Source organism: Panthera uncia (assembly GCF_023721935.1).
Source record: "Panthera uncia isolate 11264 chromosome D3 unlocalized genomic scaffold, Puncia_PCG_1.0 HiC_scaffold_8, whole genome shotgun sequence".
Lineage (NCBI taxonomy): Eukaryota > Metazoa > Chordata > Mammalia > Carnivora > Felidae > Panthera > Panthera uncia.
The window spans coordinates 58618955-58643101 of record NW_026057586.1 but is presented as its reverse complement, the minus strand read 5'-3'; the positions used below and the strand labels follow the sequence as shown (position 1 = coordinate 58643101).

At 38.5% G+C, this 24147-nt stretch overlaps 1 protein-coding gene across 5 annotated transcripts in view; it reads right to left on the bottom strand.

Annotated features, from left to right (window-relative positions):
* RALBP1 (ralA binding protein 1) overlaps positions 1-24147 on the bottom strand; it is a 47507-nt gene that overhangs the window by 9598 nt on the left and 13762 nt on the right. For 3 of the 5 annotated variants that reach the window (XM_049620429.1, XM_049620431.1, XM_049620428.1), the window contains exons 2-6: positions 11181-11479; positions 8766-9224; positions 4738-5087; positions 3039-3200; positions 1906-2037 (exon numbers count right to left, since the gene is read on the bottom strand). In XM_049620429.1, the coding sequence (XP_049476386.1) occupies positions 1906-2037; positions 3039-3200; positions 4738-5087; positions 8766-9224; positions 11181-11424 (1347 nt within the window). In that variant the 5' untranslated portion in view covers positions 11425-11479. Of the gene's footprint in view, positions 1-1905; positions 2038-3038; positions 3201-4737; positions 5088-8765; positions 9225-11180; positions 11480-23877; positions 23951-24147 lie in introns of all 5 variants that reach the window. The other 2 variants (XM_049620432.1, XM_049620433.1) reach the window with 1 other exon arrangement.

The following is a 24147-nucleotide window of genomic DNA, read 5'->3' as shown; positions in this document are numbered from 1 at the left end:
ATCTTTGTGGAAAATTAACTGCCCATATATTGGTGGGTCTATTTCTGGACTTTCTCCTCTATATGCTTGTCTTTATTCAACATCTACTATCTTGGTTACTGTAATTTCAGAGCAAGTCTTAATATCAGGTAGTACAAGTCCTCCAATGTTGTTCTTTTTCTACAATTGTTTACATCATTTGTATTTTCACATAAATTTTAGAAGAGCTTATTAATTTCTACAAACCCACCTGTTTAGATTTTGATTGGGATTAAATCCACAGATAAATTTGAGAAAACCTAACATTTTAACAATATTAAGATATATCACTCCACCTATTTCGGTCTTCGTTCTTCTTTTTAGGTCCAATATCTGATTGCTCATTGCTAATATACAGAAATACAGCAGACTTCTGTGTATCTAGTCTTGTATCCCACAATTGTGCTAAATTCACTTATCAGTTTTTTTATAGATTTTGTATGTACAGTCATGTTGTCTACATATAAAGGATTTTTGGGGCGCCTGGGGGGCTCAGCTGGTTAAACATCGGACTTCAGCTCAGGTCATGATCTCACGGTTTGTGAGTTCAAGCCCCACATCGGGCTCTTGGCTATCACAGAGGCTGCTTTGGATCCTATCTTCTCTCTCTCTGCCCCTGCTTGTTCTCTGTCAAATAAACATTAAAAAATAAATAAATAATTTATTTCTCAAGGTTGAAATCAACTTGACAAAACCTTTTGAGAATTTTATAAATGAACGAGCAGCTATAAAGAGTTAGCATAAAGAAAATTGGTAGAGTAAAAGTAATCCATCCTTTCTAAAGTGCCTCTGGTTTGCTCTGTCACAATTCTTTTAACCAAGAGAGAGGAGAAGCAAGAGTAATGAAAACCAAACATACGTTATCCCTGTCACAGGTCAGAGACCCTTCACTTCAAGTCTGAGAGGCAATGCCACGTGGGTAACAATTACAACCATGAGGGCTAATCGGTCAGTCACTGGTTCCAGACTGAAGCATGAAGAGAACAACAACAACAGGCATAGGGGAAAAAAAAAAAAAAAAATAAGACAGATAATCTGGTAAGCAGGAGAAAAGAAGGAAGAAAAACACACAAAGGGCTTTTGCCAGTCTGCCAGTCCTAGAAGGCATGTGCAAACATCTCATGTTTCCTCTCTGACAAAGCTAACTTCCACATAAATGCAAATCTCTAATCTCAGAGCAACATAAATACATGAGCTGTCTTTGTCTGTTAGCACAACCACAATGGTGACCCACCACTGATCATGCTCTAGCAGTCTGATGGATGCTGACTAACGTTCCCTGGAAGTACTGTGGGGCCCGCCATTGAATCTGAACACAGGTTGTAAGAGGGTCCAGAGATCTGAGATCTCAGCCTTTTGGCTAGGCAACCCACGGCCCCAGAACCAAGCAACATACAGGATAGGCAACCCACGGCCCCAGAACCAAGAAACATACATGAGAGGAGATGAAAAGTCTGATTCGTGTGCCCCAAACTTAGCAGGAGTCACAGGCTACTCTTCCTTTTATGAGGTGAATAAAACTGCCTCCTCATGTTTCCCAAGAGCTGACTCAAAGGCTTCAAATTCCCCAGCAGTCTCTGAAATGTATCACTATCCAATTGCTTCTGTTTACAAGTACAACCAAGCAGGAAATGACAAAACAGCTTTTAGTAAAATCATCTGTTTGACTTAAAAAAAACAAAAACCAAAAAACCAACTTCCTAAATAATCATTTCCCTGATACCAAAATGAAGGATCAATAATCCAGAACTGGGAACACTCAGGGAACTTTACTTCAGGAGACATGTACATATTGTGTTTTAAGAGAAACTTAACTTTAAAAATTCCAGCGCATTCTGTTTATATTCTATTATCGACATGACGTACCAAAATGCCAAATTTACTCACTTGTCTCTTAGCTTCTCTCAGTTTCCTTTTGAGGGCTGTCAAAATTCTTTGCACTTCCCATAATCTTTCTTCTTTAGATAAATCCTTTATCCCAGCCTGCAAATCTCGATGTAAACAATTTAAAAGAAACTCCTAGAAAACAATATACCACACACTGAGTGGTATCCCATGTCTCATCATCGTAAAATAAAACCATACGAAATTTCTAAAGATGTACAACCATTTTTCAATTATTAGTAAGGGAATGATATAATGGCATGAACTATTTTTTTCGAGGCTATCACTGAAAATCCTTTTTTGCCTGGGCATTAGGTTCTCATCATTAATTTACATTGGTTCAGTAACAGTTCATTCACATCCCTTTCCCACAACACATCAACAACTAATGATGGGAGCTCAGAGCAGATAAAAGGAAAGAAAACCAAGCAAAAATTTGATAATATGTATGCAAATAAAAAGTATAACAATAATCAAATATAGGTAGATTTCTTGGCCCTGAATTTCGTAATCAGTTTTGCTAAACACACACACATCAAATGAACGGTATTTTCTGTCAAAACAGAATGGTGGAAAAGCACTGGATTTGGGGTCAAATTCTGGTTCTACAGTTTACTAAAGCCACGTGACACAGTGAGTTAATTTCCACAAGTTTATATCTATCTGGAAAACATGGCTGATAACAGCAACCCTGTCCAGATAAGTTAACACTTTTGGACTCCTTACAACGTGTCTGGCACCATTATCCCATTTATGGTAGTAATCTTCATGCCAAACCACAAGATGACCCATTTTAAAACGGGATCATCAAGGTTAACAGAGGTTAAGCAGTATGCCTAAAAATCAGTTAACTTTAACCACAGCAAGAATTTAAAGCCAGGACTTTTGGGTTTCAAAATCTGTATTCTTTCTACCACAATATTCTGACTTCACCGGCATGAAATAGGGCCAGGCAGAGATTTCTGCCCTCAGAGTGCCACGAACAACGTGCCCAACAATTTCCAGACCCACAGAAAGTGCTCAGTGAACAAGAGCTCCTCCTCCGAACCATCCCTGTTGATCATCATAATCATCCAAAAGGGTCAGAGCAAAGGTAGGCTCTTTAGGGTTGAAGGTGGGGCTGAGCACACACACACCTGTCTTCTGATCTCCTCCTTGATGTTCTCCTGGGTCTCTGGCAGTGTAGGCATAGTGGCCATGTTAGACCATCGAAGAGGTTTGGTCACTTGCTTTAGTATCACATTTCCAAAGAGCTCTTGCACATGTGTGAAAAACACATATAGGACACGATTGCTAATCTAAGAAAAAATAAATAAAAAGATTTGCAAAAAAAAAAAAAAAAAAAAAAAAAAAACCCAACCAAAAAAACCCCAAAAACCTATTCAAATTATCATTTTATTTCATTTAATTTGTGTCTGCTGCATAGTACATCCTTTAATCGTAGACATGGGAGTGACTTTTTTCCAAGGCAGTGACTGGACATGCTCTGCTAAATTACTGACCAACTTAAGAGAATGGAAAAACAGCATATATTTAAGCATGTATTCAAGCACCATAAGGAATTTGAAAAAATAAACAAAAGGACAGGAAAAAGGATGCAGAACTCAATGATCATCAATTTTCTCTCTCTAGAGTAAAGAACATAAGATTTTTTTTTTTTTTTTTTTAGCAATACTGATCTTAAAAATCTTATGTTCTTTACTCTCGAGTTATTCTGAGACCTTCAACACATACCAGTGTATGTAGCGAGGGACAGGGCAAGGAAGAGTACCGGGAGTTGTCAAGCTGGGCTTGACATGAGAGCCATTACTCCGGAAATCAATGCTTTGCAGGCACATATGCACAACCAGTGTTTAAATATCACGTTCATATGCTAGGAGATCAGGACATCAATTACTTTCTACCTAAAACTTAACAACACACTTGAACCTTCTATGAAACTATCATCCCTACTATAGTAATATTAAGTAACAATATAATATTTACCAAATTCTGAAATTCTGACTAGTCTGAACGATCAAACTGAAATTTGAGAAACATTTTGCTTCCAAAATACAGTCAATGAGCGATGAAAGAATCTTGAATACAAGAAAATACACCCTTACAACAACAGTGCATTGTAACAATGGCTGATAATAACCTAGTATACTGGTCAAAAAGAGAGCTTAAAATAATACAAACATCATCACTTCATTTTTTTTGCCTTTTGTGTCTGGCCTGAATAAAATATGGAGCATACCGTATAACTCTAATTAAATGACAATAAACGCTCTGTGCCAGCACCCAGTCAACAGCAATAAACAAAGGCCAAGTATTTATGCTGTAAAGAGACACCAATTAACATACTACCAATTCCCTGAAATGCCTCCTCAGATTAAAATTCTATAAAATCCTTCTCTAGGATCTATCTTTATGAATGAAATCATCAGGATAAATCCCTGACCAAACAAATGATGTCAGGTCCCTCTGTGCTGGAGTCTGATATAGGGTGTAATATAATTAAGCAATGAAGCTTAATGAAGCTATTTGAAGAAATAAATGAAATCTCCCAAAGTCTACAGATGAACTTTGTAACTGTGGGTACCACGGGCTCCTCCTCTACTCATGAGGGATCACTGTCATCAGGAACTGGTTTGGAGAACCACACCAAAGACCGTACAACACTCAAATTGCACAGCTACATGCTAGTCATGACACTGTCCGTGTTCCGAGAGAACAAGACCAATACTCTAGTATCTACTTTTGCTGGTTAACTGCTTGGTGTGCGATTTAGCAATAGAAAATGACTCCCCAGGGTCAGCATCAGAGGGCACGTGTGCAGGGAAGGCCATGTACCTGAACAGTTGGGCTGAGCACTATAGAAATGTTCTGTATATTCATTTTTGTTTCCAGTTCCTTCGCGATAACATGGTCCATGTGCACGACCAGCCAAGAAATCAGAAGATGGTTACATTCTGGCAGCTCTTTGAGCAAGCGCTGGAATTCCTGCACCTTCTCGCTCTCCGTGCTCCGCCCACAAGCCTCTTCAAAGCGAGGCATCAGCTCTTTGGTAAGCAGATTCTCGGGAAGGTCTCGCAAATACTGCTTCAACAAACTGGCCACGGTGTTAGGCTCGTATTCTTCCAAATTTGGAGACTCCTCTCTGTCATAGGCTGCTTTCAGCTCGTCCACCTTTGATTTAATTCCTAAAAACATCCAAATTCCGAAGGGAAAGAGGGTATCAAGAAAATAATCAAACACACAACTTTTTTCACCATGACACCCACTGCTGTGGGAAGAGATTTGAGGAGAGCCAAACCTCTAGTTATGAAGCAATGACCTGCTCGAGGTTCGTACAATTCCTCCGTAAGGATGATAACATAAAAGACTACACTGTGAGGGTGAATTCAACCAAAAGCTAAATGATACCAGGAAAACTCAATATTCAGAACAAAAGTCAGAGCAATCAGGGAATGTTTTAAGTTTTAAAACATGCCAAGTGATTCAAGGGACATTTTTTTTTTTTTTTTTAAAGCTAGGTAGGTAAAAATTCAGGCAAAAATTCAACTACAATCCAAGCATAAGTCTTGCTCCCCAAAAAAGGGCCAATGGCCTTTTCTAACAAGTCACAAGACTGACAACATACAGCACAACTCGGTATTTATAAGCATGTTCCAACAAGTTGTAGGTCATTACTTTTGATAAGCAAACGTTGTATCATAAATACAAAAGGTGGGTTTGCTATCTAAACACACTCTGTGAAAAAAAAGTGTCCATTAAATAATCCCCAACTAATTTCTATTTTTAAATTTGAATTTTTGTATATTTTCTTAATCTGGAACACAGCTGGAACCACCACAAAAAAAAGCGAAACTTGGGTTTCTCAAACCCAATTCTTTTGTTTTTCTTACTGCACAGAAACACTGACACACAAAACGGCTGTTTTTCAAACATTTTATAAGTTTTGAAGCCCTCGGTCCAATCTGAATTTACGTGATATGGATTCAGTGCCAGCAAATGCTCATAAAAGCACAAGGAAGCTTTCTGTTGTGTTTAACACTTGAAATTCTAGGCCAATTACCTGAAACAAGATTAAGGCTGAGAGACTGTAATGGTCCAGGTGCAAATGCTTAAGTGTCATCTAACCTGAAGAGCATTTTATAATCAATAGTGCTTATTACATCTGGGCTTCTTATGTGAAAACCTTCCAAAGGCATTACAAAAAATGTGTCACTTATCCAGTGCTGACAAAATAAAATCAATAACTCTAAATATGAAAGTAACAAAATAAAGCTTATTTCTGTACAATCTTCATTTTGACATAAAAGTTAGAAAATAATCCCCATTTTCTTACTTTTATGACATGACTAAAACATGGTGAGTGATAACTTTAATTGAATCTCTTAGCAAAGACCTCTTCTCTCTCTCACATGTATTTATATGCATCTAATTTTTCTCTCCAATAGTGCCTACCCAGAAAACTGCACAAGTAAACAATTAGAATGTCTTTGGTTTGTTGTTACTCTGAAGTTATCAAAATTGTTTTCTTTTTAAAGACTGGATGCTTAAAAAAACATCTCAGGTAGAGAGAGAGCATACACAAAATGGTATGTATGTTTTAAAACTGGAACTTATAGGGGCACATGGGTGGCTCAGTCGGTTAAGTGTCCAACTTTTGTTTTATGCTCAGGTCATAATCTCATGGCTCGACAGTTCGAGCCCTGCATCAGGCTCCGCAGTGACAATTAGAGCCTGCTTGGGATTCTCTCTCTCTGCCCCTTCCCCACTCACACACATGTGCATACACATGCACACTCTCTCTCAAAATAGATAAACTTAAAAAAACAAAATAAAAAATAAAACTAGCACTTATAATAGGAATAAGAACCAAAAACTCTCCAGCAGAAAACAGTCTTATGAGCATTCAAAGAAAGAAAAAAAAGTCACAGCCATTAACTCTAATCCACGGTATCCTGAATATAGCACACTGTCAGAGCTTAAAAAATGATAAAAAATTGATCAAAGCAGGAGCTCAGCCTCCAGGAATCAATGATCAGGGGAACAGCTCCCTTTGAGTGCTCTGACACACAAACAGAGTTCTGCAACTCCAACTCCAAAAGAATGCAAACATCAAAAATAGGTCAAAGACAAAAGAATCCTTTGAACAAAGCTGTAGAAACTCTTCAGAGAAACTTTCACCTAAAACAAAATTCCTTCCTATCAGACTCAAGTGGGAGAAGCAGCTATGTTGGTGTTATTTAAATCTTTAAAAATCGATTCATCATTAGTTTTAAAAGTCAAATTTTCAAGTTCATTTAAATGTGTTTATTTTCATGTTACTAAAGAATTATAAATTCAAATGCAATGCCTTATCTGTGGATTATATTTTCTATAAAATGGTAGCATGTTAGCCAAAATATTCTTAACAATGATACGCTAAGGGGTACTATGTTAAGGGTTCCCCAATTATCAGAGATGCCTGTCCTTTCCCCAAAAGCCAAATATATCAAATCTGCCCTCTAAAAATTGATTGTGTGAACCAAATCAATGGAAAAACTAAGTGTAATGTCTCTATATTCTAAATGTGTATGATTTGACTCACCATGAAAATGTGTGACCAACAACAAGTTTTATAAAATAGATCTCCAGAGGCAGCTGGGTGGCTCAATCAGTTATGTGTCCAACTCTTGATCTCGGCTCTGGTCACGATCCCACGGTCGTGAGATGGAACCCCCACATCGGGCTCTGCACTGACAGTGCAAAGCCTGCTTGGGATTCCCTCTCTAACTCTCTGTGCCCTTCCCCCACTTATATGCACACTGTCTTTCTCTCTCGAAATAAATGTGTTAAAAAAATAATAATAATAGGGGCTCAGTCAGTTAAGCGTCCGACTTTGGCTCAGGTCACGACCTCGCAGTTTGTGGGTTCAAGCCCCGCGTCAGGCTCTGTGCTGACAGCTCAGAGCCTGGAGCCTGCTTCAGATTCTGTGTCTCGCTCTCTCTCTGCCCCTCCCCTGTTCATGCTCTGTCTCTCTCTGTCTCAAGAATAAATAAAACATTAAAAAAATAATAATAATTAAAAAAATAGTAATAATAAATAAATAGATTTCCAGTATCAAGAACTAAATCATGGGAAAGTAATGATTCAGAACACAGATGTTGCCACAGGTCAGGACTTCCATCCTGTACAGTACAAAAGAAAGAAATAAAATCTTTTTTCTTTAAGTAGCATACATTTAGCTGGATTTTAGACATCCAATATGAATTACATTCTTGCCAAATAAGAAATCTGAACTTTCACATGTATGGAAAACATAAACAGAAAATCAATTTCACTAATATATGTAATAGCTGCACATGGCTGACAAAAACATTGACATTTGGGGCCTAAACACTTAGCAAGTAACATTTCACGTTCTTTCAGCCGAACTCAGGAAATACATTCTATGATTAGGTCAATAAAAGTGTCTCCTGGCCAAGAAGCGTCCCTTAACCAAGATAGCTTTCCTTGTCCTACTGATCTCCCTCACAACACTGAGCCCTGCTCAGAGGGAAGGAGGTGAGAAGAATAAAGCATAGTCTGAGGGCACCCAAGTGAAGGGACATGACTCATATACTTTGTTTAGACTCATCCGGGCTCCTGAAAACTGTGAACAACTCGTGTTTCCAGGCTCCTGATAGAAGAGAATATCACAAAAAAAGCAAACTGCTAAAACACACACACACAGTGTGGGGGATTTCTGTGCAACTGGAAGGACTGAGGAAATGAGTAAGACTTATTAGGAACCATGCCACAATTTTCCTCACAAGTTCTTCTTTTCCCTTCCTTTGAAAAATGGAAGTGAATTTTTAAAAACCCCTAAGAGAAGCGCGTGTGCCCAATACCTGAAACTCTGTAGATGCCTTCACACTTCATGCCATACTTCTCTACATAATCTACACATTCACGGAAAACCGCCGGCAGCCGAATGCCATCGTACATCATGGTCCTCTCTACTGCATCGGCCAAAGGAACTCCAAAAATGGGTTTGAGATTCGGAACGTCAACCTGAGGCACCTCTGGTTCCTGAATTGGCTTCTTCTTTTTCTTCTTTTCCTTCCACTGTTTAACAACATCAGCTGCTGTCAAGTCTTTTGACTTCTTCTCTTTATGTTTCTCTTCTTTGTGCTTTTCTTCTTTATGTTTTTCCTCTTTGGGTTTCTCTTTTATTTTAAAATCCTTCTCTTTCTTTTTAGAAAAGCTGGGCTTCTTGAAAACATGGATTCCCTTGGACCTCTTCATTTTGGAAGGACTTTCAGCCTCATCTCCAGAGCTATCTTCCTGAAAGGCAGCATAGCCTTCAGCTGCCAAAGAAATGCAGGGAATATAAGTCATACACCTGTTTCATGTCAAACCGTCCATGAACTTTTGGAAAACAGGACCAAAAACAGTGCCACCTGGGACTGGCTACTTTGCTTTTCACTTCATGGCCAATCCCTCCTGGGTGCTGCCAGTCATGAAAGGGGTTTCTTCTCAGCTAACATGAGATGCTGCACTGACATCTCCTGACCACAAGAGGGCGAATGCGGCGTGCCAGGCACCTTTGTAACCGGGTTCATGTGTGTGCCCGTGGAATTTTGGCAAACCAAACCAAATATTGTAAACACACAACCAAGGATCTGCAGAGAGGGCTAATGCAAGGAGTCCTTCTATAATATATGATGAAAAATGATGAAAAATCATCATCTGAATAATGGCCTCTTATTTAGATTTTTTTTTCATATATCTGGTCCCTGTTATTGAAGCAATCTGACACCACGACACAAATGGCCCTGCCGTTCAGATGCTCCAGCCGTTCCCCTGTCACACTTTGCCCTCCTGTCACTAGCTGTGAAGTTCTTTCTGGAGACCAGCAGAGGCTGAAGTCTCAACTGGGTGGAGGGCAGAACCAGGAAAGTTCCCTAATCTCTGGATGGTGGCCGAATGCATCAGCCCACTTCTCTGCATCTTGAGCCCTGGTTTTCACACACTGACACTTGTTTTATAGCCTATCAGTTATCCTACTTTGGTTTGGTTGTTATTTTAAAATATGATTTTCCTGTTCTTTTCTTTAGCCAGCTACCTTAATAAGCCATTTCATAACGAAGATTAAATTTAAAAATTTCACAAATTACCCTCTACTTAAAATACCACAAACGCCACAGCAACCAGAAGAGCAGAAATCTTAAGGGCGAGAATACCACGATACAGAGCAGCTGCAGCTCTCAGACGCTGCTGGTGTGAGTGCAATCTGGTACGACCACTCTGAAAAATCGTTTTGCAGGATCTACTAATGCTAAAATAAGCATGGCCTTTTAAGAGAGCAATCCCACAACAGAAATGTATAACCACGTACAACGACATTCACAGAAGCACTATTCACAAGTCAAAAACTGAAAACAACCCAAATGACCAATAACAGAATAGATACATTCTAGCATATTAATGCAATGAAACAAAATCCAGTAATAAAAACGACAAATTACTGCCACGTGGAATAACACGGATGAATCTAACAAATACAACTTTGGGCAAAAGAAACTAGACACAAAAGGAAATATGCTTTCATTTACATAAATTCAAAATCAGGCAGTTTCAAGCTATACTGAAAGAAGCTTACCTTTGGGAAGTGTGGGGGATTCCCTCTGCAGGGGTAATGGGAGGGAATTTCTAAGCGTGCTGATAATGCTTTATTTCCAGGTGCTTGTAATTACAAGGACGCATGTCCATTTTGTGACAGCTCATTCAAGTGGCACACAATTTGTGCATTTTATCTCAATGCTATGCTTCAAAACCAAATTGACTTAAGTATAACATGAAACTCAAAATAAATCACCTCATTTGCTTTTAACATACTAAAGAGCTATGCTTAAACAATTTGGCTTTCCTACAGAATAGGACCTATAGAGAGAATGCATTGTGGCATCTGCTTAAGACAAACAAATAACTACCTTTTTCACAGTTCCAGTAAAGTTGTACCCCAACTGGCCTACACAACCCAGCCAAGAAAGTAATATTCTGTAAGGGTAAAATTTCAATATCTACTTTTTATACATTATTTAAAATGACCCATTTACGAAACCTTTACCACTTCTGGAAATTCAGTAATTTTGTTCGCAAGACTAAGACCCTAAGATACAACTCCAGTATACAAAAATTGAGACCCAGAAAAGTAAAGAACAGAAAATGCCAAACAAGAATCTTTGCAGACAGCAGGCACAGTGATTAGAGTAAAAGTTTACCCAAAATATACCAAAAGCGTGGAGAAAAATGGCACTTACTCCTTTTTTCTTTTTTCTTAAATTTTCCTTTTTTCTTCCCATGGTCTTTCTCATCATCAGACACTATGTCAGGAGGCTCATGAAGGCTGTCATGAGGAGGCGAGGGCTCGCCAGTGCGGTACAATCCGGGAAACTTGGTAGGGCTGATCTCCTCAGAGCTGGGGGTTCGGGTAAGACCACTGCCATGCTCCACCCTGCGGTGCTCACTAGGGCTGCTGGTGGGGGGCAGGAAGCACTCAGTCATTCTGCCTCCCTGACGAGACAGTGAGGAGGGTTTCTCTGTTACCTATCCATTACACCTGCACAGAGGGAGAAAAGATCATCAACACCAACCAGAACACAAAAGCACCGCACAAAACACGGCGATTAACCTTGCATTTACAAATCAAAAATATTTTTCTTTACAACCCTTTTGAAAATACTCGTTCATTTTAACATCTCAAGTTACATTCCATTCATCACACATTTCAGTTCTCAAAGAGGCAGAAAGCACTGGCACCTTTAAGTATTAGAAAAATGAACCAAATGAAAATGGGAGTTGTCAAAGTCGAATACAGAGTTCCTCTTAAAAAGAAGGGGTTTCATTTTGACTGTTTTATCCAACATGCAATCTATTTTTCTTTAAGTCATGAAAAAACAACCATGAATAATAAATTACACAGACAGCTTAATACAACTACACATGAATAGTTCAGAATGAGAATTAAAATTTACAATATTTATAGCGATGTATTTGATGATTCACACAATTATAGATCATTCATTATAGTTCTACAGTGCATGATATTAGGTAGTTCATGTGTTGATAATAACTTATTTTGTATTGCAGTTATGTTAAAAGAAACAAGGGAACCCTTATTTGTTCAATCCGAAAAGACACTAAATAGATTCACTAGAATGGACACTATACAGGACAAATGCAATAAGAGTTCAAGATTTGGTCACTTTTTCTTCCTCTTTAGACAGAGGTAACACAGTCTATGTACATTATTCAAAAGTTACTTGGATTATTAGTTCTTATTCCACTTTAATATCTTTATGATACTCCTTTGGAAAACTATTAGAATCACTTGTTTCTCTTTGCATTCACTTTTAAGGTTATTTTGCAATTTAATAAATCCAAGAGCCCTAAATGACAAGACTAATAAATCTGACCATGAACACACTCAAAAGAAAATGTAAAAAAAAAAAAAAAAAAATTCTGCAGGGCGCCTGGGTGACTCAGTTGGTTAAGCATCTGACTCTTGGTTTCAGTTCAGGTCATGATCTCACGGTTTGTGGGTTCAAGGCCTTCATTGGGCTCTGTGCTGACAGCGTGTGATTCTCTCTCTCCCTCTTTTTCTGTCCCTCCCCTGCAAGCTCTCTCTCAAAATAAATAAACTGTAAAAAAAAAAAAAAAAAAAAAAAAAAAAGAAAAAATTTGCAATAGCTAAGTTCTTTAAAGAGCTAAGAGCTCTTACAAATCAGTAAAAATATGAACAAATCAAGACACCTACACAAAGGACATGATATAATTCACAGAAAAATGACTAATATCCATGCAAAAAGAATGTTCAGGTACAGTTCTAATTTTTAAAGTATAAACTAAAACAAGTTACTTTTCTAATATCAGACTGGCAAAGAACAAAAAAGTGTATAATACCCAATGTTGATAAAGATATAAGCAAAGAAGGACTCGTGAGACTCTCTACTAATGACAGAAGTATAAATTAGCACAATCTTTTCTGAAAAGCAATTTGGCAATATCAAAATATAAAATGTACTCTCTGATCCAGGCATTCCTCTTTCAGGAATTTATCCTTCACATACATTTTTGTAAGAAATCAAAGATGTGCACATGAAAATATTCATTTTAGCACTGTAAAAGCAAAAACACGATCATCTACGTAGGCTATCAATAGATCAATTCAATTATGATTTATCCACATAATGGAATATAAATTAACACACAGTTTCTGAAAGCATGTAAGAAATAGTTAACTACTGGGGCGCCTGCGTGGCTCAGTCGGTTAAGCATCCAACTTTGGTTCAGGTCATCTCACGGTTCGTGGGTTTGAGCCCCGTGTCGGGCTCTGTGCTGACAGCTCAGGGCCTGGAGTGTGCTTCAGATTCTGTGTCTCTGTCTCTCTCTGCCCCTCCCCTGCTCACACTCTGTCTCTCTCTCTCTCTCTCAAAATAAATAAACATTAAGAAAAGAAAAAGTTAACAATTATTAACTCTTGGAAGTGGTAAAATGGGAGAAAGATTTTTATTCCTTCTATGTAGTTTGAAACTTACCATGTGCTTTTATTACTATTATTGTAAAAAATTGAAAAAAATGAACAGAGTATGTTTTTAATTTCATAAAAATCATGCAGCATTTAAAATCAAGCTTTTAGTACTATTTAATAATGTGGGGAAAAACAACTTTATTTACAGCACAATATCAATATTTAAGTACATAAACATTTATGCAAAACAAATCATAAGAACGAGAATGTTAACAATTTTCTCTGAATTGAAAGATCATAAGTGACGTAAGTTTTCTTCCTACCCTTCTACATTTCATAAATTTTGTACCCACTATGCATTATTGCATAAAAAGAGGAGAGAGTTCCATTAGAGGATCTGTAAGCATCACTCTAATTCTTCTGTTTTTCTTTTGGCTATTGTTTTTTAAAAGTACATTCTATTCTCTCTTCAATCGAAGGCATCGTAAGTTTTGACACTCACAGGATTTAGGTGGAGCTGGGGCCCAACAGCATAACAGTTACACATTACCGGTGAGCAAACTGAGCTCCAAAGACAGAGGAGCCAGAAGACAGCCCCCGAGAACACAGCCGTACAGCACAGAAATAAAACCCCTTACAGGCATCCATCCCACCCACACTCCACCACTCGGTCTCGTGCTCCCCTGGCTTTGCCAAGGCTGTCTTCACTCCCGGGAGTCCAGCCCTCCTTCCAGCACTTTTGCATGGCCAACTGCTACCCCTCCTTCGACATGGCGCCTGAAAATGGGCATGAGGAATCTTTTTGAAGTGACAGAAACAGCCTAGATTTGGATTGTGGTGATGCTTACACACACTGGTTAATTTGCTAAAAAATCACTGAATTATACACTTAGAGTAGATGGATCTGATGTGTATGTAAATCACACCTAAATAAAGCTGCTTAAAAAAAAAAAAAAAGGTCAATTACCAGCAACTCTTTCTCCAGGAATCCTCCCTCATCACTCCTTTTCTGTGCCCCCAAATCTCTGGAACACACCTCCAACACCTCCAGCACTGCATGCACCGTGCTGTGTTTTCACTGCCTGCACACCCACTTGTCCTGTCCAGCAAATGTGTGAGCTCCAGCATTTAACACAACACAGAGCATTATGGGAAGTACTCAAACATTTACTTAATGAACTACTTAGTTTTTTCCATGTTCTCAACATATTGTGTCTGCTGATGAGACGAAGACTAGAAGGAATGAACCTGGCCTTTAGCCGTACATTTTAGTTAAGGAAACAAAGCAATGGAGCCCGAATTTTATTTGAGCTCCTGTGGTTTCAGCCATGTTCATATACATTAACTAACCTTAGTACATAGTGTTAGAAAAGAAGTACTTTTTCGTGTTCACAAACAGGGGAACCAAGGCTCAGAGGGCCGCAGTAACTTACATTAGTCACACAGCAAGGAAGAAGTAAAACTGGGATCTTCTTTCCACTACGCTGCCCTTTGCATGTAACACCCAGAAGAGAGGACATCCATGCCAGAACAGCACAGTTAAAGGCACAAGCAGGAAACACGGGGCTTATTTGCAGGATGGCTGCAAGCCTGGTCTGACGGGAGCAGTTCCTGGGAAGGAGGATAGGGAAGGCTCGGAAGGACAAGATGGACTCTGAACTGAAAACCAACCAAATGCCAAGCTGAGAACTTCAGCCTTGATGTGGGAGCTGACTCATCACCAGTTCCAAAGCCAGTAGTGACAAAACTGACACTGAAAGGAGTCAGAGCAGGAACGTGCACAATCAAATGCCACACAGGCATGTGGTCATTCTCTCCCGTGTTCCTGCGGCCTTTTGTAACTTACGCCTATGCGCACACTCACACACATTTTCCCAGCTCCTTACTATCATTACTTAGTTTCCATACTAGACTGATGAAGAAGACACGTTTGTCCATAAAGTGCTTAATAGATTATCTTGCAAAAACTACTTTAGAGAAATATTTGTTGACTTGCTTCCCTATAGTTGGGAATGAGTGAAAGGAAGGGCAGCAAGTAGCAGCATATGAAGGGGTGAAGGCCTGAAAACAGGATGATTTAAAGGCAACAACAACTGGTGTTTCCATTAGGGCACACTGTTTTGAGAACTGGGGAGCCGCAGCAAGCCTAAACTTCACCAAATCAAAGGGCAGAACAGGCCTCAAATGGTCCAATTTGTTTAAGTATAAATAGCCAAAGATAAGAAAACAAAAATTAGAAATTCCTACTTCTAAATTTGTAAACATTTGAAGAAAGAATACCTATCACTATTCCTCCTGGTAAGCACAACTAGAAATCCTGGATAATAGAGTTAAAAATAAACAAAAAACAGACAAAAGACAAAAGGCAGAGAAGAAGGCCGGTGGGTTAGGGACTTCAGGATTCTAACAACAACAGAGCTGTGAGTTCCCTGCATTTTCTTTTTGCCTCTACATCTCAGATGTGCTTCTCAAGAAGCCCGAAACCCAGAATCCCAGACAGGCACAGATAAAACAACAAAAACCTGCTCTCTCTAGCCAAAGGACCAGGAAAGGGGCTGCCTTGCAAGACGAAAACTTCCAGATAATAATGGTCTACCCGAGGCAAACACCAAAAAACATGAAGTTCTGCCCCTATCTGCACCAGTAAGAGGGAGATTAGATTTGTGCCCTCAGGTGGTGGCCCAGCACCCCTGCTGGAGGTTGTCAAAAAAGGACAAGTAGGGAGCTGGGGCCTTTCACACCTGCCAGCTGGTTAAGAGTGCTCTGCTCCTACAGGAGTGTCTATGGAGACCAGGTGAAGAATCTGGACCTCCACCCCACACCCCCAAACTGTAAGTAACTAAGCTCCCTGCTCCATTGCTGCTGGGTAGTCTCACAGGACACCTAGAGAAGAGTCAGAATTTTTCACCATCACCCAGTGGTAGTGACGCCACCCCACCTGAGTGTCAATGGAGACCACATGGGAAAATAAAAGCAAAAGAGAAAAAAATTAATTCTCCAAAGAAAAGGTTAATTGTACAGAAAGCAAATCACAACACGTAGAATTAAAACCAGTAATTACATCACATGCAATGGACTAAGCATTCCAATAAAAAGGCAGGGATGGGGCGCCTGGGTGCCTCAGTAGGTTAAGTGCTTGACTCTTGATTTTGGCTCAGGTCATCTCACAGTTCATGAGTTTGAGCCCCACATCGAGCTTGGGATTCTCTCTCCCCCTCTCTCTGCCCCTCCCCCATCCACACACACCTCTCTCTCAAAATAAATAAATAAACATTTTTTAAAAAGACAGAGATAATCAGACTGCACAAAAAGCAGACCCAACTGTATGCTTTTTACAAAAGGTCCACTTTAAAAATAATTATTACACACGGGGCGCCTGGGTGGCTCAGTAGGTTTTTCGGCTCAGGTCATGACCTCACGGTTCGTGAGTTCAAGCCCCACACTGGGCTCTGTGCTGACAGCTCAAAACCTGAAGCCTGCTTCAGATTCTGTGTCTCCCTCTCTCTCTGCCCCTCCCTTAGTCGCACTCTCTCTCTCTCAAAAAAAAAAAATAAAACATTAAAAAAAAATTAAAACTGTAAAGGAGGGGAGCCTGGGTGGCTCAGTCAGTTAAGCATCTTTCTCTCAGGTCATGATCTCATCATTTGCGAGTTCAACCCGATTGGGATCTGCACCGACCCTGTGGAGTCTGCTTGGGACTCAATCTCCTTCTCTCTCTGCCCCTTCCCCACTCATGCTTTTTCTCTCTCTCAAAATAAATAAATAAACTTTAAAATAAGATAAAATTGTAAAGGAAAAAATGGGAATGGGATGGCGAAATCTTAGCAGCAAAATCATTAAACAAATTGAAAATATTAATGCACAAACATTAAAATACTAAAGATTATATGTTGCATATAAAATACAGTACAGAACCAGGAGGTGCACTATACTAAAGGTAAAAAGTGTTACCTCTGCTGTATCTGACAAAAAGTACTAAAAATATAAAGCACTTTTATGACAGTTACCGCTGAGGTAAAGCAAAGAAAAAGTTTCATAAAACTAGACTCAATGGTTTAAAAACATTCACTTTTCCTAAAAAATAAAATAAAAAATAAAGTAGAATAGAATAGAAAAATAAAATAAAATAAAATAATAAAATGAAATAAAATAAAAATAAAAGGGGCACCTGGGTGACTCAGTTGGTTGAGTGTCTAACACTCGATTTTAGCTCAAGTCACGATCCCAGGTCATGGGATCAAGCCTCATAGGGCTCTGCGCTCAGCATGGTGCCTGCTTGGGATTTTCTCTCCCTCCCTCCCTCTCTCTCTCTTTTTCTCTCTCTCCCCACCCCATTCCTCTACCCTGCTCTCTCCAAAATTTAAAAAATAATAATAAATAAAAATAAAAACATATACCTTTTCTCCAAAGAACTAAGAGAATAAAATTATTCTTTTTTTTAACATTCATTTATTTTTGAAGGTGAGAGAGACAGAGTATGAGTGGGGGAGGGGCAGAGAGAGAGGGAGACACAGAATCCAGAAGCAGGCTCCAGGCCCTGAGCTGTCAGCATACAGCCTGATACGAAGCTCGAACTCACGAGCCATGATATCATGACCTAAGCCAAGTCAGATACTTAACCAACTGAACCACCTAGGTGCCCCGATATACATTATTCTTAAAACAGTCTTTTCTGCTCTGGTACCTGTATTAATCAGCTCATGTAATAAGAATCATCCATGCAGAAGGACAAAGTAATATAAGTAGGGAAGAAAGAAAGATTACTAAATTAAAGTCTCCCAAAATGAGCTTCTGAGAAGAACTCTAATGTTTTATTATACTTGATAATATCTACACAGAAAAAGACCTATGCCAGAAAACCAATAACTTGCTTAACTAGTTTATAAGTCAAACAAATTCAGCATTTTATAAACATTCTTTATTAATAAATACCAGGCTAAAACTCAGTAGAAGCAGGTCTTCCTTGTTTTTATAGTTTTAAAAAATAAGCTGTAAACTAAGAGTCTCCAATCTAAATCTCCACAAGAAAATCCAAATACGGGCTCATTAATACATTACCTACTGAACCTCTAACTAGCATTAACCTACTATTTGGGAATGCCAAATTTTGTAAATAGTATCTGGACACAGAACACATTCTTGTTCTTCAAATGATGTGGAAAGAAACTTTCTCAGAATTAAAGTTCAGATCACAAGAGACCACTAAGCACCCCACATAATAACTGAAGAGACCCGCACTGAAGCACATTACGAAGTTTCAGAGCGTAAGGGGACAGAATGAGATTACTAAGAGATTCCTCCAGGAAAAATGCTTACAAAGATCAGGACCAATATGTCAACAGGAACACTGGAAATTTAAAGACAATGAAGAAATATCTTCAAAACTCTAAAAGAAAATTAGTTCCAACAACCATTCAAGTGTACGGGTAGAACATAGACATTTTTAGACACACAGCATCAAGGAATGTACTTCCCATACACTTTCTCTTGAGTTCCAAAGACCTGAGTGCAACCCTGGAAAGCAGCAAAGGAAGCCCCAGGAAAAGCAGGCCTGTGACCAACTACTGACACAGTCCACAGTGACACAGGAGGAAGAGTTCCCAAGGACAGTGGGATGTACAGACCTCTGACCATGTGGAAAAGAACAGTGAAATCTGGTGAAGAGCTGCTGGGGCTTTTGGAATAAATTGGTCATAAGAACAGAATAGAAAAACAAATAAAAACAGAAGGTAACCAACCATTAACTATAAGGAAAAGAAAAAGGCAGATGAGAAAATGAAATTGTAGTCTATCGCCTAGCTCAGCATTACACATTTGTCCAGTCATCATAATGAAAACAATGAACACGGACTCAATCAAGCTCTGTGACAGGCAGGATTGCATCAGAGGGCTTAAGGGAGGGAATTCTGGAAAAGATATGAGACCTAAATCCTCATCTACCACAACACCCAGTTATTTGACAACACCTACAACTGGTATCTTAAAAAAACAGCAGTGTAAATATATTATTTAGAAATAAGGAAATAACAAAAGAAATAAGACTGAGGGGGGTGCAAGAATGCGGCAGGGAATAGCGTTTTCCATTGTAAGTCGTTCAGTACTATGTTGGGGGGGTCCCCAAGATCATCCCGTGACCCATATAACTCCGCATATAGTTATACCCAAGGCTGAGATTTATTACTATGAAAGGTTGGCAAAAACAGCAGAAGAAAAGGCACATGGAGAGAAGTCCAGAGGAAACCAGGCTCAAGCTTCCAAGAGCCCTCCTGCAGTGGGCTCACAGAGACAGGCTGAATTCTTTCAACAGTAATGTGTGAAGTGCTGTCTGCCAGGCAGCTCCTTAGACTGAGCACAAGGTCTTTGTGGAGCCTAGCACGTACAGGACTCCAGACTCCCAAAAAGAAAGCAGGTTATTCAGCAGAAACCGCACTGTTTTTACCAACAGTTGAGACACAGTAAGCCACTCTTCTCATCTAGGAAAAGTTGAATGTACTGTGCAAAACATAACATCAAGTTTTCCTGTGTCAGCCAGGACTGACTTTGCAGGCAGGCCTTTCGATGGACGGCAGTCTCAGCCAGCGGTAGTCACTCTACACGAGCACTACTGGATACCTTAAACTATCTTCAGAATTATTCTGATACAATTTTAAAACTTAAAAAAATCATGTCTCACACACACAAAGAAGGATGCTGGCAATCTCATTTTAAAACCAAATAAAAGAGAAAAAGGGATTTCTCTTAAAATATGAATGTTACCGTCCAAGAAAAAAAATGTTTTAAGTTTATAAACAAAATGGGACCTATATAATCCTTCAGATGAAGCAGATAGGGTTTAGAGGGGTTCAAAACATCAGCAGTGAGATTATCCCCATGATAGTATGCTTGAGGTTTATGACCTATGCCCAGTAAATGCACACGAGTATTCACATTTACAAGCTTGACGACAATTTCTCATGCACATCCCCACAGATCAATTGCCCTTGTTACATAATTAGTCCTTTCAAATCTACTAACAACTATTTAGGGCTGTACCTTAATAGAGATTTTACTCTTTATGTGAAGTTATTGTTTCTTTTCTATACCCTTCTTATATATTCTAAGACTTCACCTTTAGTTTCTCCCCTACCCCCAGGTGTCTATCCAAACAAACATTTAATTAGAGTCCCACATGCCACTCACAGAAATTCACTGAATGACACAGTGATTTCATGTTTTCTACTCAGCTTTCTAACATTATCAGTGTCACTGATTAAAATAATATGCCTACGGGTGCCTGCGTGGCTCAGTGGGTTAAGTGTTGCCTGACTCTTGATTTCAGCTCAGGTCATGATCTCATGTGAGTTTGAGCCCCACACAGGGCTCCATGCTGACAGTTCAGAGCCTGCTTGTAAATCTCTCTCCCCTTCTCTCTCTGTCCCTCTCTCTCTCTCAAAATAAATAAACTAAAAAAAAAAAAAAAAAAAAAGAAGAAAGGAACAATATGCCCAAGATATTCATGTAAAAGAAAATTTAAAAATTTTAAATTCTGAAGTTCATTATAATGAAAATGAATGCATTTTCAATGCTGACAACTACTATACAATTAATGACAAGAAAACAGAAAAACTAACAAGTTAGTTCAGGAAATTAACATAATGCAATCTGTAAAATCAACCTCCAGATGAGAATGAAATCTGAAGAGCATAAGAAATAGACTCATAAATACAGAAAACAAAACTAATGGTTGCCAGAAGGGAGAGGGGAGGGCAGTTAAGCAAAATGGGTAAAGGGTAGTGGGAGGTACAGGCTTGCAGTTATGGAGTGAATAAATCACAGGGATGAAAGATACAGCATGGGGAATATAGTCAATGGTATTGTAATAGGGTTGTGTAGTGACAGATGGTAGCTAGGCTTGTGATGAACAATGCATAATGTATAGACTTGTGGAATCATTACCTTGTACACCTGAAAGTAACGTAACAATGTGTGTCAACTATGCTTCAAGGTAAAAAATAATATAAAAGAGCATAGCTTATGTCCTTTATTTAAAGTGAAAGTTCAGACTCTAAGGATTCGAATGTCAAGTGTTGGAAAATGAGCAGCCAAAACATACAGAAAATAATTCCACCTTCTGTCTACAAGGTAGGCTGGAAAGGACACAGTTCAGTCCTATGTGCAGCTGCCCAAATCAAAAAGTAGAGATGTATATTAAGTATCAGGGGAAAACCCACAGTGGACTCTTGCCTTTAAACAAAATCAAAGTGGTATCACTAGCAGTCATTCTATACACAGGACAAAAAAAGTTTTCTTATTAAAAAAAATCATAATACATATCATTTGGTACTTATCAGTGAAACAGAACATTTTTAGAGGTATGGTATACCCTTTTGAGGGGTGAGAAGACAGGCCTCCTTCCTGCCACATTTCATAATCAGATAATCTATTCTCAAGGAAATCTTACATGAGAATTTAACTGGAGAGTATAAGGACAAACAAACTTTATTTAACAATAACTTTTAAGACACACACCAAAGGAGGTACCTGGTTGGCTCAATAGGAAGAGCATGCCACTCTTGATCTTGGGGTTATGAGTTCAAGCCCTATGTTGGGTGTAGAGATTACTAACAAACAAACAAACAAACAAACAAACAAACAAACTGAAAATGCACACCACTGGTTGCAACAGAAACTGGGCAGAAATACCTAGTTGATGGTTCCCAAACAGTGCACTGAGGCACCCAGAGCATCATAAACCAAGTCATAAAAGAGCCATGGGGCATCTTCAATTTGAGACAAAGAGCAGTGCTCAACATCTGTCAGACACTGTACAAACTACCAGCTAAAAGAAGTTCAATTTCAACATTAGGTTGAGCTACATTCCTGTCAATGGCATATTTTTGTGAAGTGAGATTTTGGGGATAGTAGCTATAATTTTTTTTTAAGTACCATGTGAAAATCAACATGGGATAAGAAATGACAGTGGTAATGTCCAATCTGATTACAAAGTTATTAATATGTACAGTATCCAGCAGGCACAGGCAAACCATTTAGTTATTTAAGAGTGAAATAAAAATATTATCTTCTCTTTCAATTTATATGTATTTTTTTTCAAATATGAACTAAATTGTCATGACATAAATACACATTAAGTTGTGTGAACATAACAACATAACATGGAACTATTAGATATTTCCATTAGGCTGACACCAGATCTCAGAGCAGGATATGTACAAGACGAGACTGAAATATCATGTCATTAAAAAAAAAATAAAGTTACAAAAGATGCTTGAAATCAAGTCCAAATGACTCAGAAGGCAAGTAGAAGATGATCCCACTGGTCAAAAATTAATAAAATAATTGCAGTCAACTAAAATGTATCAAGTATATTTAAATCCATGAGTTCATAATAGACTCAAAAATAAAATTCACTGGTCACTTTGCAGAATGCTAGAGAACCATCTCATTATTTGCAATAGCTGGCAAATAAAGGGGGAAAAAGGCATTTATCCTGAACTTCCATTACAAAGTGTTGATGCAGCAAATTTATTTTGATCAAAATCTTCCACCTAATAAACAAAGAAATGAAAGACTATCACCACTTAATAAGCGAGTTAAAAATGGGTACTGGTAATGATTATCAATGGCTGCTAATATCTTACACAAAAAAGAAACACCTTAATGTGCTCTCTGATGGACACACACATCAGCCTTGCAAAAATAAGCAAATAAAATCTTAATCTGATTAAGCTTCAAAATCTATAGGGTATGGAATTTAGTTTCTTTAGTTAATATTTTGTAAGAAAAAGAGAGTGGGCAGGGTAAACATAAAAATTAAGAGACTTAAGACCAAGAATGAGAAGACAAGCCACACTGGATGAAAATATTCATAAAAGACTATAATGTAACAAAGGACTGTTATCCAAAATGTACTAAGAACTCTCGAAACTTAACAATAAGAAAACAAATCCATTTAAAAATGGGTAAAAGAGCAGAACAGACACCAAAGAAAATATACAAATGGCAAGTAAACATATGAAAAATGCTCCATATCATTAGGGAACATTTCTAATTAAAATGATGAACCTGATAAAAAAAAATCTAGATTTAAAAAAAATGATATATCTATTTTTAAAATTGTTGGGGCACCTGGGTGGCTCAGTCAGTTAAACGTCTGACTTCGGCTCAGGTCATGATTTCACGGTTCATGAGTTTGAACCCCACATCTGGCTCTGTGCTAACAGCTCAGAGCTTGGAGCCTGCTTCAGATTCTGGGAGAGAGGGAGCTCTCTCTCTGGCCCTCCCCCACTCACACTCTGTCTCTCTCAAAAATAAACATTAAAAACATTAAAAAAAAATGTTTTTGTAACTACGTATGGCAAAGGATGTTAACTAGACTTCTTGTGATCATTTTGCAATATATACAAATATGGAATCATAACATTGTACACCTAAAATAAATGTCAGTTATGCCTCAGTTAAAAAAAACAAAACAAGAAAATACTACATACCTATTAGAATAGCCAAAATCCAAAATGCTGACAAAACCAAATGCTGATGAAGATACGGAACTATTATTCAGTGCTGGTGGAAATGCAAAATGGCAAAGTCACTTTGGAAAACAGGTTAGCAGTTTCTTATAAAACTAAACATCCTCATACAACATACAACGCAGCAATCACACTCCTTGGTGTTTTGGTATTTACCCAAATGAGTTGAGAGAACTTATGTACACACAAAAACCTGCACATAAGATGTTCATGGCGGCTTAGAGAATTACA